Here is a 16,958-nt window from a genome sequence, read left to right as displayed (position 1 = left end):
CATATTTATTTTAAGGATTGCGACTATATGGTTATTGGAGCCATGCTTTTGAAATCAAATTCATTGGCTTTTTTTTCCATTCAAAAAGCAAAAGAATTTCCTTTAGCAAATATTTCTTCTTCTTGTTCTTTTTAAGATAAACACATATAAGCTATTTAACACATTCAAAACAACAATATCCGAGATACAAGTTGAAAATTTTAACGGTGAAAACAAAAACATGCCCAATGAGTTAAAGAATGAGCAGCAACATTTGCATCTCGACGAGTGAAGATGACTTTAAACCATGGATGAACAGCTAGATGCTAATGCCTGCGAGCTTCCAAAAGGTGAAGGACAACGATGGAGAGATGGGGGTTGGCCAGCTTACAGACTATCGATTGCGCATCTCCCTCGATAAGAACATTAGTCCACCCATTTTCAGCAGTAAGCGAGAAACCCTTCAAAAAGGCCCTAGCTTCCACAAGTTCAGCTTAGGAGAGATCAGTCAGACGACGAGATACCCAATTTTAGCAAACATTTCGTGAAATCATTACAACAGAGTACCTTTTATTAAAAAAATAATAATTATACGATAATATATATTTAGAATGTTTCTTAATTATATATATATATATACCCTTCAAGTAATACTATTTAAAATTTCTAAAAAAAATAACATTCTCTTTTATTTTCCTCCCCATAACCATGTTTTAATCTTAAGCTGATAAGCCGTAAGCGGATATAGAACATCATAATCCCTCGGATTTCACCTTCCCTTGATACACACTCAACAATTCAGGCACTTCCTCATGATATCTGCTCACAAACCTCTCCAAGAACCGTTCCTCCACCGGCAGCAGCACCGTCGTTAAGCTGGAATCTTCTTTTATCAATCCCTTGGTCAACAGAATCTGGAAAACAGAACACCTGGGGATTATTCTCTTCTCCAAGCTGAAGAACAAGACCACAGGGCATTCAGCTATGGCTCTGGATGGCCACCCCATTTCATTCACAAAATAATCCATACTCTTCATGATTTTCTTCTCCGACAACATCATGGAGTGAGGCTGTTTCCTAAACGCCGAGAGGATATCATCTTTAGACCAACCCCATCGCTTGTAAACCTCGAAACACTTGTCCCATATCGACTTGTTTCCTTTCCCGGAAAGGGCGTGAATCGCCAACACGAACGTGGATTTCTTCGGCTCGAATCCCATTTCTTTAACCTCTCTCACGGTTTCACAAAAGGATTCTTGTTTTTGCATCACGGCTTCGGGGAAATGGGTTAATAAAAGGGAGACACAATTCTGGGGCACGCCTGATTCTTTCAAATAAGCCACGTTGGGGATAAGACTCTTCGAGGGATTTACAAGGAAGATCCATGTACTGCGTTTCATGGAAGCAACGATTTTCTCATCGGAGAGCAAAACACTCTTGAGAAACTCGTAAGTGGGGATGATTTTATTCTCTAAGCTTCGAGTTAAAAGGGTTGTTTCCGATGAAAGAGTCCTCGCAAGTTCACTGCTTGACAACCCGATAGACCGGAAAAACTCGAGCTTTGGAATAAGGATGTTATGGGGATGGGATAAAAGAAGCTTTGGGCGTTTCCTGATGAGATTTGAGATCTGGGTTTTTGAGAACCCGTAGTTTCTCAAAAGAGCTAAGACCAAATCTGGTCTCTCGGGGGACTGGAACTGTATCTTCTCGGAAACTGCAATGGCGGACTCTAAGGAAAGGCTGCACGAGTTTACAAGGTAAGTGACGACGAAAGGGCGTTGCTCGGCAAGGGTGCCTTTGAGTTGAGCTGGTTTCCACGGTGCACGAGAGATTGATAGATAGTCCAGCCTTAGGGTTTGGAAGTTTTGGTTTACTGCCATTGTTGAAGATTTTGAGTGGATAAAGAAAATGGTTAGTTTCTTTCGGAGATTAAAGAAAATAGCCATTGTGGAAAATCACTTCCACTTCGCAGTGGGCTTGACTTTTGGACAATGAGATGCCTGTTTATTGAGAAATCACCGTTGATGGTTAAAAACCTGAATCAGAAACCAAACAAAGAGAAGAACTGCGAACAAAGAGAAAGCAATTAGAAATGACGGCGGCGGCGGCGGAAGAGTTTTAGGGTTGTAACCAAAATTATTTTGGGCCAGTCTCAGAAAACTGATCTAATCAACCTCAACAACCCAAACTAACATTTAGGGTCGTATGTTTAACGAAAAACAAATTTCAGTTTGTTTCAAGAAAAATAGATTTTGAAAAATAAATTGTATTTTCTAAAAAATATTTTTTTAGAAATTATTTTTGATATTTGAATGATATTGTGTAATTTATTTTTCAGTGATTGATAAATGTTTTAAAAATTATTTATTATAAACATCAAATGTAATAAATAATATTATTTATTAACAAAATAAAAATATTATTTTTCAAATATTAGAATAATTTATCTAATATTATTATTAAAATATTATATCTAAAATTTTAAATAAAAATATTAATATTATTATATTTTATTAAGATAAAAATATTATAATTATATTAAATAGTTATTAAAAATAATAATATATTAATTTCTTATTGAAATATTATTATTATTAAACTATTAAAACTTATAATATTAAAATAAAAATATTATATTACATTTTAAATATTTAACAATTTAATGATATTATTTTTATGAAATTAATAAATAATATTAGTTTTATTAATAATTTATTATATATATTAAAATAAAAATATATTATATTATAAAATTATCAATAAATATAATTTAATAATAATATTTTATTAAAATGATACAAAATAATATGTTAATATTAAATATATAAAATAATAATGTTTTGAGTGTTTATGCTTTGAAGTAAAATGTTCGTAAGATGATTTACGAAAAATCAAACTGTAATCATTTTCTTAAAAATACAAAGAAATTTCAATTGACCAGAAAATTGAATTACATTGATCATCTATTTTCCGTCAACCAAACCCTTAATTATTAAACACATCTGATGTCTTAAATCTTGAAATTTTAATTCCAATTATGTCAGTAGTTGGTGGGTTTGTGAAGATGACTTTCAGTGGCCTTGAAATTGAACATCTAGGGTGCGTTTGGTTCACGGAATGTAAAATTATCAGTGGGAATAAAAGAGTATCATGGTATAGGATTACTGGAAATGTTGTATTTTGTGTTTAGTTGGTTTAGCAAGAATGTAAGATTACCGTGTTTGATTAAAGGAATAAAAAGATTATTAGAATGTATATTTGACCAAATTATCCTTATTATATATTTGTTTTTTTAACAAGTTGGAAAATATTTATATATTTTCTTTAAAAAAAATTAAATTCATAAAATTTATATAATTTTTTTTTACAAAATTGAAAATATAAAAAGATTTAATGAAATGGTAAAATTTTATTTTAACCCCTGAACTTCATATAAAATTTTAATTATAGATTTTTTTTATAAATCTAAAATAGTTTAAGGATAAATTTATAATTTAACCTTCGTAGAATTTTTATTATTCAATGACAGAATAAAGATATTTTTGAAAGAAAATTTTTTAAGGACATTTTAGTCCAAAACACCGATAATCTAACAATACCTAAGGAAATGGAGGTAATGACATTCCCGGTAATATACCCAAAAAAATCCACTATTAGTAATGTAAGATTACCGAGAATTACATTCCCGGCCAACCAAAGCGGGGGAATGTAGATTACATTCTCATGGGAATCTCACATTCCCCTAACCAAACACACCCCTAGTATTCATCGAAAAGGTCAAAGGTCACTGGTAAGTGGTGTAACTGGTAATGGTAGTACACAGAACTGTATTGTGTAATTTCTTTAAAAAAAAAACCCAAGATTGTCAAGTTTTAAGATAATTTGCAAAAGAAAATTTTAGTACACAGAGTTTTTTGCACACAAAATATGAAAGAAAGAAAGCAATATCACCAATAAACCCATTTATACACCATACATTGCATTTTAAGAATATTAAGTTGCCTTTGTATTTGAACAATTTCCACGGCCACCCAAGTGAAAAGCATTGTCATGATGATGGGGCTGGGAGTGCAAGCGACGGTGCTTTCTTGATTTGTTGAACGAGTAATTTCTTTAAACTTCTTCAAAGTTTACTCCATGCTCGCCTGACATCACATACACTCCGACCAAATAACAGTGTTACCGTTTAGCCAGCAGTTGTAACCACAGACTCGGCAAGCTCTTCCAGGAGCTCCTGCTGTTCCATTGATGCACAAGCCTGTAAGATGCAAGATTTTGCATTACAATTTTGACCATATTCTTGTATGGAACCCTAATCGATATTTTTCTAGTTCAATATCGAGATAGATACATGTTCATGCAAAATATTGGGAAGAGAAAGAGAGAGGGGCAATGAAAGCAGAAATAGAGGTATAAATAGTACCTGAACTGCATTCTCGATATCACCTTCAAGAAAAGATGTAAGCTCGTAGTTCGTCTTTAGCCGGTGGTCGGTAACCCTATTGTCCTGATAACAGGTAGCAACATGATACTTGTCAGACTCCACAAGTGACTTGCAGTCAACCATAAGCCATTGGAGCTTCTAACAAAGGCAACATAAGCAACCAGTAGTTCCATAAACAAAATATATATTCAGCATATCTAATCTCTTAGAAGTTGTGTGAATTTTTTCTAAATATTCTTGTATGGTTTTTATAAGCGGAAGAATAATCATGTAACTAAAAGCAACTTCGAAGAAGCTGGGGACCTTATAATTGTAGGTTCGAATCTTTTCAGCACGAGCACCAGTACCAACCTGCATATCAAGACACGTGTGACACAAACATAAGGCTTTTAAAATCCAGGCCCAAATGTTTAATATCAAAAGGAAACAATCACAGAAGAGGAAATTCCATTTAGAAGAAAGCAAATACACAACCGGAATCAGCATATTTTCTTGCCAAACTGTCACTACAAATACACTGACATTAGGAGAGAATATTGAACAACAAACAAGAAAGAAGGCAAAACAACGACCTGAAAAGGATGTCACTTCATCATATAAGAGTGCAACTGAGCATGATACATGGAAGACTTGCAAAAGGTTCTCATAGATTCTCTTAGCAATTATTGTAATGCTTAGTTAATGTTAGTGTGTTAGCTGCTGTTAACAACTCAAGTTTAATAATGATGATGATGATCACCCCAAATTACCAGACTGCCATTGGACACACCTAGATAGTTATTAATTTGTACTTAAATTGGAGGTATGGGAGTGGAATGGGGGTGCTTGAAGCTGGACATGAAAAGTCATTGTCATGAAACCCCATGAAACTGCCACTCGTGTAACAAGCATACCAATGTTATACCTGTGATTTTCGTTCATTCCTTATCAACTCTTGCTGCTCTCTTACTTTTATTTCATACCTGTAAGGATGAAAGAGATCATAAGGAATAGACCAAAATGGAAGATATAAGCTATTTTTGAGAAAATATGAAAGCAAGGATACTGATTACTTATCTCAGATAATAATTTCTAATTACTGATTAAAATAAATAGCATTGTAAAACAACAAAAACAGAGACCACAAAAGCAGTATATGGTTAAGTTGTGCCTCACAGTTTTGCTCGTAGCAGCTGCAAAGCACGATTCTTGTTCTGATGTTGGTCCTTTCTTCGGTACAGAATATACGGATCCCAGTTGGCTTGTGGAAGAGATCAACTGCTGTCTCCACCTTGTTGACATTCTGGCCTGCACAATAATGAAGCATAACGAACCTCTCAAAAAAAAAAAAAGGAGGAATGGGAAATTACACATGACGAACTGCCGATTCATTTGATCATTGTTCAATTCATATTCTATGCAGCTATACCTCCAGCACCACCAGATCTTGCAGTTGTGAGTTCAATGTCTTTTGGATCAATTTCCACTTCAACTTCATCGGCCTATGCCAAAATTCATGTCAATCACAAATTAACTCAAATGAAAAATAATAAAAAAGGAGCTTACAATCATATATGTGGAATGCAGCAGATAAAATGCAATCTAATGTTTTGTTAAACAAAGGCTTATAATAAGCATTTAAAAGGCTAAAATAATTGATATTAATTCCAAGGCTCAAAACACAATTGAAAATTGAGATGACATCTTTCACACCAAGATGTCTCAAGTCAAATATGATTCAGGTCTGTAATGTAATCTACCTCAGGCATGATGGCTACAGTTGCTGTAGAAGTGTGCACACGGCCCTGTGTTTCTGTTTGAGGAACACGTTGAACCCTATGAACACCTGATTCATATTTCAATTTGCTGTAGACACGACTCCCCTTAACCTCTATCACGCAAGTTTTGAATCCTCCTTTTCCAGCCTTAAAAGTTCCAGAAATTTGACAGTCATATCAAGAACAATGGCATGGAGATTTTGATGCTCTTGAAAAACAGAAAGAACGATGCTAGAAATACTTGTACACAATTTTAACTAAAACTTCCTGGCAATAAGTACTAAAAGTCTTTAACCATCAGCTATGGTTGGTTGGATATAATGAGTTTGGCACCCCACATATTTTAGCAAGATTCTAAAAGAAGGTACAATTAATATTACTGCAGTAAGATATACCTCAGAGCATGAAATTAGGGCAGATTTCCAAGAGTTCCGCTCACTGTAATTTTGATACATTCTGACCTGGATGTTTTTAAAAAAGCAAGGTCAGCTAATCTCTAGTTAACATATAGCAGAAAAAAATATAGGTCAAAACAAGAATCAAAATGTATCATTTGCCTAGTTCCATTAAGCTGGTGACACAGGAAATAAGTAGAAGTAGAAATTAAACGGTTTCCTGATTCGATCCCAGCATTATTTAAAAATATTTCTGTTCTACTTCTATGTCATCAAGGTAATAGCTTCTTTTAGATCGCCTTAAAATATTCAATGATTAAAAATGATTACAAACCATAAATCTAAAAGGATAAAAGAAACATGTACCTACAAGATCACCAGCCCATATTCCAGCCTCATCACCACCAGTACCTGCCCTCACTGGAATATTGACAAGCATAGTTCATTAAAGTGTGACTGTGAAGGAAAATTTCATTAGATGATGCAGCTAAAACTATCGTCCATATCACATGGAAAGTACAACTTGTATGAAGACCAATGCTAAGTATATAGAAATATCCAACCAAGAGGAATGATTTCTAACATGGACCATTGCTCGAACTGCAGCACAATGCAAATTATAGCAAAGTACAGCCTGAATCCTGTCTGACCTAGGAATTCCGTCAATGAATTATCTTCTCAACAAGATTAGGAAAGGTGATATAATTACCTTCAAGCATTATATTTCTTGCATCAAGAGGATCACTTGGAATCAGCAGCAACTGTTGACATAGAAGCAATATAGTAGTTTGAGAGATCACAAACAATAATTGGACATATTCCACTATAAGGCTCAATATTGATTAATTCTCATCAAAGAACAATGTTATATAAAATATGCAGTCAGTATCAATCTCATTCCAAATTGTTGGAACATTTTAAATGGAACTCTTTTGTAGCGCAAAGAAAAGTGATCATAACTTCTATCTCGCACTTGACTAAGTAGACAATAGACACAAGTTATTCTTCACTCAGACAGTAGCTCCTAGATATGGAAAAAAATTATAGTGGTAGTGAGATATGACGTGAGATGTTGAGTGAAAACCTTAAGCTTCTCCTCAAGCTCTTTCAGTTGACCAGATAAAGAGCTGATTTCGGATGCTATCATATCAGCCATCTTCATCAGTTCCATCCTCTTCTGATAAAGCTGGAAAAATTATTGCAAAAGCATGAAAAAAGATTGACTAGCTTTTATCTTATGGTAAAAACAACTTCAAAAAAATCTTATAGAAAAAACATTTTAAATAAGATCGTCAAAATTACCTTTGGCCTCCTCTAATTGCTTCTCACAATCCTTAAATCTCCTGAAAGTTGATACAACCTATCCATCAAGAAAATAGAACATGAAATTCATGTCCATGGAAACTTTATTAGCAATGAAAGAGATTAATTGCTGTAACCACAAAAGAAAGCAAGACGAAATCCAGTACCTCGTCAAGTTCTGAAACAGATTGCGCCAGTTTTTGGTATTCAGAGGGATTGGAGACCACATTTGGATCAGCAAGCCTAACCTACAGTGTCATTGTTTGGACAAACAGCAAAATAAACAATTGAATTTAGAGACTATCAATGGCATAGAGATACAGTTGGTGCCGAAAACGACAAATTGCCTAAAGTGAAAGTGGCAGTTAAGCTACCAAATGCAGTAAAAGATAAACCTTCTAGTTTAGCCAACAATGACTGAAAAATTTTTCATTTATGAAAATGCATGGTTTGGCCAACTTGGATTTCACTTTCTCCGCAAAGTGTCTCTCTCTAATACTGGATGAACCTAGCTGACTAACTTTCTCATACCAAATTTTATTCTCTGCAGAGCAAACCTACAGAAACCATGCCTAGTTTTGATTCCCAAAACTAAAGAATCATCAGGCCGACCAATTTGACTAACACACAACTAAAACACTCTCATTTCCCAAATAATCGAAACTTATTTAACAATACAAAATAAGAGAAATTAAGAACTCTACCGATAATTCCTTCCACGTCTTCTCCGCAGATTCCAGTTTCGTTATCAGATACGGCTCCTGCAAAAAAAACGAAATCAACAAAAGTTTATCTTTAGCGAAATATGAGTTCTGCTTTCCTCAATTTAAAACGACGAAGTTTGTTTTGTCAAACGCACCGCCATACAAACGATTCTGGAAGCTCTGAGTGTAGGACAAGGTCTGGCTAGCCTCAAACATCTCGACTTAGGAGTAAAATGGCGTAGAACTGGGAAGTGATTGAAAGTAGTAGTGAATATTAGAGCTGTAGAGCTCATTGCAACGCAGTTAATGGCTGCTAATGTATCTTTTGGAGATAAATTCGATGTTTGAATAACTATGGTTGTGGCGGAGGAGAACGAGAGATTGAAGGGAGTGGCCGTGGGGACAAGGAAAAGACACGGTGCCTTCAGCTAAAACTCCTCCAAAACCCCAACTGATAAGGTTGTGTTTTTAGCCAACATACATGATATATCGTACAAATTCGAGCTAATTCCACTTAAACTTAAAAATTAATTTATTAATTTGATTTTAATTTAAAATTTTTTACGTTAAATTCAGTTTATGAAATTAAAATTCAAAGTGAATTCGAGTGGAGTGAAAAAATGATAAACTACATGTTTGATAAATTTTATTTTGAAAATTTAGTACTTAAATTATTAATTTTTATCAATTTTAATACCTAAATTTTTAATTTTTTTTAAAACCACACCTAACATTTACTTTTTTATTTCGTTTTACTACCTCATCATTAAAAACTTTGCACATGATACTTTTTATGGGTAAATTGAATCATCATCACTCTATCATTTTCTCACTTCTATTTTGGTCACTAAAGTTAATTTTTTAATTTAATTACTTAACTTTCAAATAACTTCTAATTTAATCACTCTAATTTTCAAATTTATTTTTTATTTTTTATTATATATTAATAAAATAATAATAATAAATTTCATGTCATAAAAATTGTTAATAAAATAAATTAGAGTGATTAAAATAGGAGCAATTTGAAAGTTTAGTAGTTAAATTGAAAATTTTTAAATTTTAATACCAAAATAAGAGTGCGAAGATAGTTAATGCATGAATGATGTAATTTACTCATAAAAATCAGTGCCGTTAAATTTTTAACGACGAAATACTAAAATGAAACAAAAACTAAACGTTAGATATGATTTTTTTTTTAAAAATAAAAGTCTAAATACTAAAACGGGTTTTTAGATATTAAACGCTTAATTTACTCTTATTTTATTCACTTTTTATCGTTAAAACTAAAAATATTATGTGTCAATTGTTTATATTATTAATTTGTTTTAACTTAGTTAGTAATTCGTTAATTCTCTTTATTTTGACGGTTGATGCATTAAAAATAGTTAGTTTTTAATTGGTTTATATTATTAATTTGATTAAAAATTGAACTTAACAAATACAATCCAAAAAACAATGTAAAGAATTACATGATAAATGACTCAGTAGGCTTAACTTCAGGCACACTTTCCCTCTCATATTTTAGAGACTTCTTTTCTTGCAAAATTATTTTATGAATCTTCCTCACCACGTTATCTATTACCCATTTAGTAAAATTAACTTCCAAGTAATCATCGATTGTCATATTCATATGAAAAAAATGTGAAGAATTATCCTTGAAAGAAATGACATGGAGAGAAAAAAAAAGGTGAGATGGATAATTTTTTAGTGGTTGGAACCATAAATGATGTAGTGAGGATGATTCATGACTGTATTTTTATAATGGCAACAACTGATAGATATACTCGATTTCGGGACCCCTATTTTTATGCTTCTTAATTGTAACAACTGATAGATATACTCGATTTCGGGGCCCCTATTTTTATGCTTCTTAATTGTAACAACTGATAGATATACGACCCTATTTTTATGCTTATTAATGACAACAACTGATAAATATATTCGATTTCAAAACCCCTATTTTTTGGTCATGTTGCGACCCTCAGCCACGCCCCTGGTGGACCATATGCTTATTGGTGTCCAAATTATATTTTTTATTTTCAGAACATATTTCTGTCTTTAAGATTGTATTTTCATATTTTTGTTTTCTTTGAATTCATAGCTTGTTGGAACAGCAGTAGCTGTTTTCATAAAATTTTGGGATGAAAATCTTGTGTTTCGTGGAAAACAAAATTCATCATCTGTTTGTCTGAACCATACTAAAGAAATGGTTTTGACATATCATCTCTATCGCAACATAAAATTTTAATGTTTCTGATCAAAATCAACAGTGTTGTCTACTACAACAAATGGTCCGACACATTGTGAGATGGAATAGCAACATAAAGTTTGAATGGATGAAAATTTGACATAGAAGATGTTCTGTTTGTTAAAATTCTGCAGATTCTTGAACACTGTCTGTTAATTTTTTTTTTTTAAATAATATGATGTGATTATAAGATAGTATGAAATATGGATGAAAGAAAACAATCGAGATCAACGACATCCAACATCTCGAGGCTAGATCAAATACATGGCAGCCTTCATTGCAAAGCATCACTGACGCCGAGGCTACAATCTGAGGATATTTTTCGTTTTTTTTTTGCCACATTAAATTGCTGCATAAGAGACATAAAAGAACCCCAGGCTTCTTTTTCAACATGTAAAAAATCCAATACATGCAGTTTCTCTCACTTTAGGATCCATATATAGGCTAGCAAAACCCAGAAAACCACACCTTTCTTTAGCCTGCAGATATGAGCTATGTGTATGACCCTCCAATTCTGGAGGTGATTTTCTGCCCTTACGGGGGCTTTTCCAGTGTTCAAAGGAGAGACAAGGGGGACTGTTATGGAGATGGCGAGATTGCGACGAAGGGGAAGAAAAGAGGTAAAAAGTGGAGTGGGAAATGAAATGAAAGACACTCAACCATTGAATTAAACTAATTATTTATAATAATTTTATCATATTTTGTATTTAAACTATATAATAATATCACCAGAAAATTAATATTTTTTGATGATTATAAAATTTAAATATGTGACACTTTAAATTAATGATAAAAAGTTTAGTTATTCAACTATAATGCGAAACTATTTTTATTATATCAAACTTAATACTTACTTTCATTATTAATTTGAAGAATAAATGTTCATTTAATTTAGAAATAATTTTTTTAATAATTACTTTTATGTATTTATAAAATTTATATTAAATTATTCTAAAAAGTTTATTTATTATATTATGAAAATATTTTAAAATATTTATTTTGTAAAATCATCTTATTTATTTATTTGAAATAATTTTATTTTTAAATTATCTATTTAATTTTAAATAATATTCTACGGAACCAAAGTAATATTTGGATAGTAAACATATATTTTACCCTAAATTTAAATTATTTAAAACTAAATAGGTAATTTAAAAATAATATTATTTCAAATTAATAATTAATTGAATTTTTAAAAATAAATAAATATTTTTATAACACTATAAATATACATTTTTATAATTATTTCATATATTTTTTTTATAAAAAGAATTAAAGTTTAAATACTAAAATTAAACAAAAATGATAATTTAGGTACAAAACGATAATTTATCCTTTTTAATATTTACTTTATAAGGATAATTTAGTTAGTAGTACATTTCAATACCTATGGTATGTCATAATATGCAACTTGCATCATAGAATTTTCCGTAAAAATGTCAAATGTATTAATATTGATGTTATCTACAGTCAATTTTTCAAAAAAAAAATATCAACAATTATAAGTCGAGCTTTTCACAATCGGAATAATAAAAAAAATCTATAATCGGAGGACTATTTTCTTATATTACTCTATTGTTTTTATATTATTAGGGGGAAAATGTGAGTTCACAAGTTTTATGGCACTAGCAGCCGTTCAGCTTTTTGACTCTATTTACTAAAAGAAAAGTGGGAGAAAACAAATGTCGGTTGACTATTAGTAGCAATGTCGAGGCTATTTTCCAATTTTCCTGGCTGATACAGATCGGCGAAGGCTAAACAAAGACAAACCATTCTTTTATTTATACTCTTGTATGTAGCACCTGTAGTTCCACTCTCAGCGGCTGCTCCTCGCCTTAAACACTTGCATTTCTAAAGTTTGCTCGGAAGTAGAAAATTACTTTGACTAGTACCAACTTGAGCAGAGAAAATAACTTTTGAGGTTTCACGGCCATATAGCGCCTGCCCTGATGAGCAATGGGACAAGCTGGTTCCTCACTTGGAGGGACATGACTTGGTTAGGACCCCCAATGAGCTGCTGCCCTATGAACACAACAGGTACACCGACCTTGCACCCCATCTGCTGCAGTGCTCTCTCAATCTGTCCCCCATTCTAAACTTCATCGAGCTCGTAAACCGTAGGGTTAGCCCCAAAGCCACTTATCAGAGTCTTGATGGTGTGGCTCATGCAACACATGGTCCGGCTAAAGATCACCACCGGCCTGTCGGCAACCATCCTTGTAATCACTTCCATTGTTATCTAGCAGGGAAGAGTAATGGAAATGGAAGCTCAAAGGACCTTATTGGGAGACTTCTGAAGTTTTAAACTGCTTAGCCCTGATGAGGAACCTAATCACCCTGGAGACCCCATTTATACTGTCCATACACAGGCGTAAAAAACAAATATTATATTCCAATTGATCACAACAGTATGCAAATACACAACATGTGGCAACAAATAGATTTAAAATGACTTCACTATCCTTAACATACGCAGCACTCAACAATACCCAACAAAAAATGCAATTAAAGTATAGGATGCAAATTTAGAACTTTCTTAAAAGTAAAAATATCTTGTTGATATTTGATACTCTACAAGATGCATTACATGGCATGCTAATTACTTACTTTTCTTAAAGTCATTCGACCTTCCTTGAGAAGATATTCAATGACCTATATGTGTCAAGAATGGGGTATTTTCCTATTTGGTTTCATCTCATCATCTCTGAATAGATTTTGGCATTATATATTAAGTTAGAATATACTCACATTTCGAAACCACATTTTTAAAGAATTTGCCATCATCTCTCACATTTTTCCCATTTACCAAATCAGATGCCAAAATAATAACGCATCAACAAGTTCAATCAAAACCAAGTTTCAAAGTATAGTTTAGAGCTTAAATTTGCTTGCTCCCTCAAAACACCGAATTGTAGTAAACATGCACATGGAAAGTAACATTCCACGGTACTATATTATACCTATCTGATCAAATTTGGGATGACAGAATTATAGTGCTCCCCAAGCCCAAATGCATGCTTATGGTATGACAACCTGAGAGTCCCCTCAGATGAAGACCCTCCATCAGATTTGTACTCCTTTCCCATCTCCACATCAGGAAAAGATCCCGAAAATATCATGATGTGTTTTCTCAGGCAGTGAGTTAAAGCTCCAAGCTCTAACTGCCCTCCCCATGCAGCAGTAGACTCCACCTCCTTACAGTAGTTCTCGAATCTCTCTGCTAGTGAATCATCAGAATCTCCATCTACCGTATTCTCTGACAGGAAAAAAGGAAGAAAATTGGATGTGTGCTTCCTCATATAATCAGCCACCATTTCCCGTAGCTCCTGATATGTATAAGGAGAAGAACCTCCAGACACAAGGGCCAGCTGATCTTCAACGGCTCGGTAGAGGCAGTGTCCATCCGGCTTTATTTCATTGATTGTGAATCCCAGGGGTTTGAGTTTTCTCTCCAATTTCTCATCTTCAATCATTCTATCACTCACAATGTTGCTCTGCTCTTCTTGAATCCGTTGTTCTCTAGCAGCCTCTTGCTGAGCTCTTTTCTCTCTTCTCTTGGCACCTTTGCTAGGCATTGGATGATCCTGCTGAGGAGTTACAGACACCCCAGCTACTGCCTTCACTAAATTTTCGATATTGCTTTTATCATCTCCATTACTGTAGCCTAGTGAAGAAAGCTCCTGAGCTTGTTTTTCCCTGAGCTTAGCAGAGAGCTGAGAGATCTCTTCCTCCACCTGCTTCTTTTTAGCTTTCTGTTCAGCCTTGCTACCCTTTGCTGCAGCCTTTTTCAGGCTAATTTCCTTGTTTTGTAGCTCCGATATCTCCTTTCTGCAGAATAGTAGAAAAAAGAAGTCCCATAAAGGGAAAATATATATTTAAGAATCAAATTTGTTAAATCAGGGGATACATTATTAATATTTACATATGAGCCTTATTTCATAATAGAACCTATCCTTATTAAACCATCAACATTGTGCTAGGAAAAAAGTGAGATTAATTAACAAGATTAAATGTGAAAGCAAGGAACACATCAGTTAACTAACCAAAACCATGAATAAAGCTTACAGGTATGTCAAGAATTGTATATTAAATATCACCGTATTACCTATGCCTAGAAAGCATTTCATCACGGGTTTCCTGCTTTTGAGATGTGCAGGGCAGACTTACTTCACAAGGTTTGTCATCTACACCTTGAACATCTGCCATCTGAGAACACCTAAAATCACGGTCAATGATAACACCTAAAATCACGGTCAATGATAACACAGAGGAAATGGTAATGTTGAACTTGGGACTACGTAAAGGACATCCAAAATATCTCACTTAAGTATGCAGTTAATATTCAACAAGCAAACCAAATCTATGCTAGTCTAAGCCACAAGGATGCAGCTAAACAGGAGAAATATCTATCTTTAAACTTGGCTTTCCGAATGAACATATGGTCAATTTTGCAAACAAAATAGATTATCCATGTATGGATGAGAACCGACACGTCGACCCAACATAAACTTTCTAGATGCTCTTTTAAACTAAAAATATAACTCTTTCATTAAACCAAGTTCAAAAACAATGCTTAGATATGTAACTTTTTTTTTTTTGGAACTCTAGATCCATGCATTTGCTAAAACAATTCCAATTCCTTAAACGCAGCTTCCAATGTGAGTTAAGTAATCAATTAAACAGCACCTTCAATTCAAATTCCCATCGGAAAACCAAGGAAAAACAAATAGAACTCACAATTACTCCTTTCAAAACATGAATTAAACTGAAATCAAAGAACAACTGATAAAAGAAATTCCACCTCGAATCTATACAAGTTGAAACAAATCCTAGCAACAATGGATGATCAGAAACTCAACAAGTGAACATTATATTAATAAATAGACAAAAGCGTGATTTAAAATTGGAGCTTAGTTCTACAAAAAGAAAAAGATAAGCAAAGCAACCATAACATGTAATTGAAATTCCTTGAATAATTATGTTTTGTATACTTCAAATTTTCTAGTATAAACTAACATTAAACGAAGTATAGTGATAAAGAGCAAACCTTTGGAAAGAAGCACGAAATTCTTTTAAGTTAGCTAGGGTTTACTCGCGTATAAATCTTGAAGGAAAACAAGAAAGATAAGAAAGCCCATATTTACCTACTTATGCAAACTTGGGTGGAAAAAAAAAGGAAGAAAATAAAATCGCTTATTGGGCTCATAGGGGCAATATATTGAGCTAAATGTCTAATAGCAAATTAATTGTTAGAGGGGAGAATTTGAATTTATAAAATTTTAGTGGGATGAAAATAAATTTTTAATAGAAAATATATAATAAAAATTTAAAATATATGGTAATTTTAGATTTTTATGGGTGATCTGCCGCCTAAGTTCATTCATAGATAAACTTAAATATTTAAAATTTTAAGGGTTAAACTTGAACTTATAAAATTTAGCGGAGTGTGAAAATATATTTTCAATAAAAAACACATAAAAAATTAAAATCTATGACAATTTTAAATTTTTAAGAGGGCAACTGCCCCACCGTCCCATCTCCCTCTGTACATCTATCTATATATATATATAATATATTAAGTCTTGCTCGTCAGTTTATCACCTTTAGATGACGTTTGATTCACGAAAAATATCATTATTATGAGAAAAAATCTTTTTCGAAATTATATACCTAGTTTGGTTTAAGAATACTCTCTCTTTGGAGTAAATGAATTATTCCCTACGGTAGCAATTTTTTAATCTTTTTTCTGGAATGTCATTCACTTCATTTTCTTGTGTACTAGACAATTCTCTCTCCTTAAGATAATAATACCCCTGAAATCATATATTTATTTCAAAATGGTCATTTCTTTTATAACTTTCTTCCATTTCCATGGCATACAAAAACACATCACGAAAATTGCATACTAATGAAATGATGTGGCATTTCACTTTCTGAGATTATCTCCTATCAAAAACAGACATAATTGCATAACCTTAATCAACCTCTGGATCAGATGGTGTTTAAAAACTGTCAATTGAAGAATAAAGTTTTTGTGGCCACGATGTTTATGACTGTACGTTATTCAGGTGATCGAAAATATCGTTCCGATCGAAAACTTGTCGGCTTACATAAAGTCAATCCCGTGTC

At 32.9% G+C, this 16,958-nt stretch overlaps 2 protein-coding genes and 2 pseudogenes across 4 annotated transcripts; all 4 read right to left on the bottom strand.

Annotated features, from left to right (window-relative positions):
* Positions 1-708: 708 nt before the first annotated feature.
* On the bottom strand, positions 709-10,699 carry LOC120121037. Its single transcript, XM_039140510.1, has 3 exons — positions 10,694-10,699; positions 10,634-10,637; positions 709-1,864 (listed from the first exon to the last, which is right to left on the bottom strand). The coding sequence occupies exon 3, from the start codon at positions 1,857-1,859 to the stop codon at positions 732-734; it is 1,128 nt and encodes a 375-aa protein (XP_038996441.1). The 5' UTR covers positions 1,860-1,864; positions 10,634-10,637; positions 10,694-10,699; the 3' UTR covers positions 709-731.
* LOC120121036 lies at positions 3,902-9,019 on the bottom strand (annotated as a pseudogene).
* Positions 10,700-12,716: 2,017 nt separating the features above from the next.
* Positions 12,717-13,470, bottom strand: LOC120121034 (annotated as a pseudogene).
* On the bottom strand, positions 12,933-15,050 carry LOC120121033 (OVARIAN TUMOR DOMAIN-containing deubiquitinating enzyme 5-like). 3 transcript variants are annotated; one of them, XM_039140508.1, is made up of 3 exons: positions 14,935-15,045; positions 13,790-14,657; positions 12,933-13,068 (listed from the first exon to the last, which is right to left on the bottom strand). In XM_039140508.1, the coding sequence occupies exons 1-2, from the start codon at positions 15,033-15,035 to the stop codon at positions 13,790-13,792; spliced, it is 969 nt and encodes a 322-aa protein (XP_038996439.1). In that variant the 5' UTR covers positions 15,036-15,045; the 3' UTR covers positions 12,933-13,068. The 3 variants fall into 3 exon arrangements, with proteins under 3 accessions (XP_038996439.1, XP_038996440.1, XP_038996438.1); XM_039140509.1 differs by lacking the exon at positions 12,933-13,068 and adding an exon at positions 13,167-13,184; XM_039140507.1 differs by lacking the exon at positions 12,933-13,068 and having other exon boundaries at positions 13,700-14,657; positions 14,935-15,050.
* Positions 15,051-16,958: the final 1,908 nt, after the last annotated feature.

The sequence above is a fragment of the Hibiscus syriacus genome, unplaced genomic scaffold (assembly GCF_006381635.1).
Source record: "Hibiscus syriacus cultivar Baekdansim isolate YM2019G1 unplaced genomic scaffold, ASM638163v2 tig00110356_pilon, whole genome shotgun sequence".
Lineage (NCBI taxonomy): Eukaryota > Viridiplantae > Streptophyta > Magnoliopsida > Malvales > Malvaceae > Hibiscus > Hibiscus syriacus.
Note: the sequence above shows the minus strand (reverse complement) of the source record. Positions and strands in the feature narration are given on the sequence as shown.

Excerpts from the sequence above, each read along its gene's own strand:
- LOC120121037 (XM_039140510.1), bottom strand. The coding sequence starts at position 1,859 with ATGGCAGTAAACCAAAACTTCCAAACCCTAAGGCTGGACTATCTATCA.
- LOC120121033 (XM_039140507.1), bottom strand. The coding sequence starts at position 15,035 with ATGGCAGATGTTCAAGGTGTAGATGACAAACCTTGTGAAGTAAGTCTG. Across the intron at positions 14,658-14,934 it reads GAAATGCTTTCTAGGCATAG|AAAGGAGATATCGGAGCTAC; the intron begins GTAATACGGTGA and ends ACTATTCTGCAG.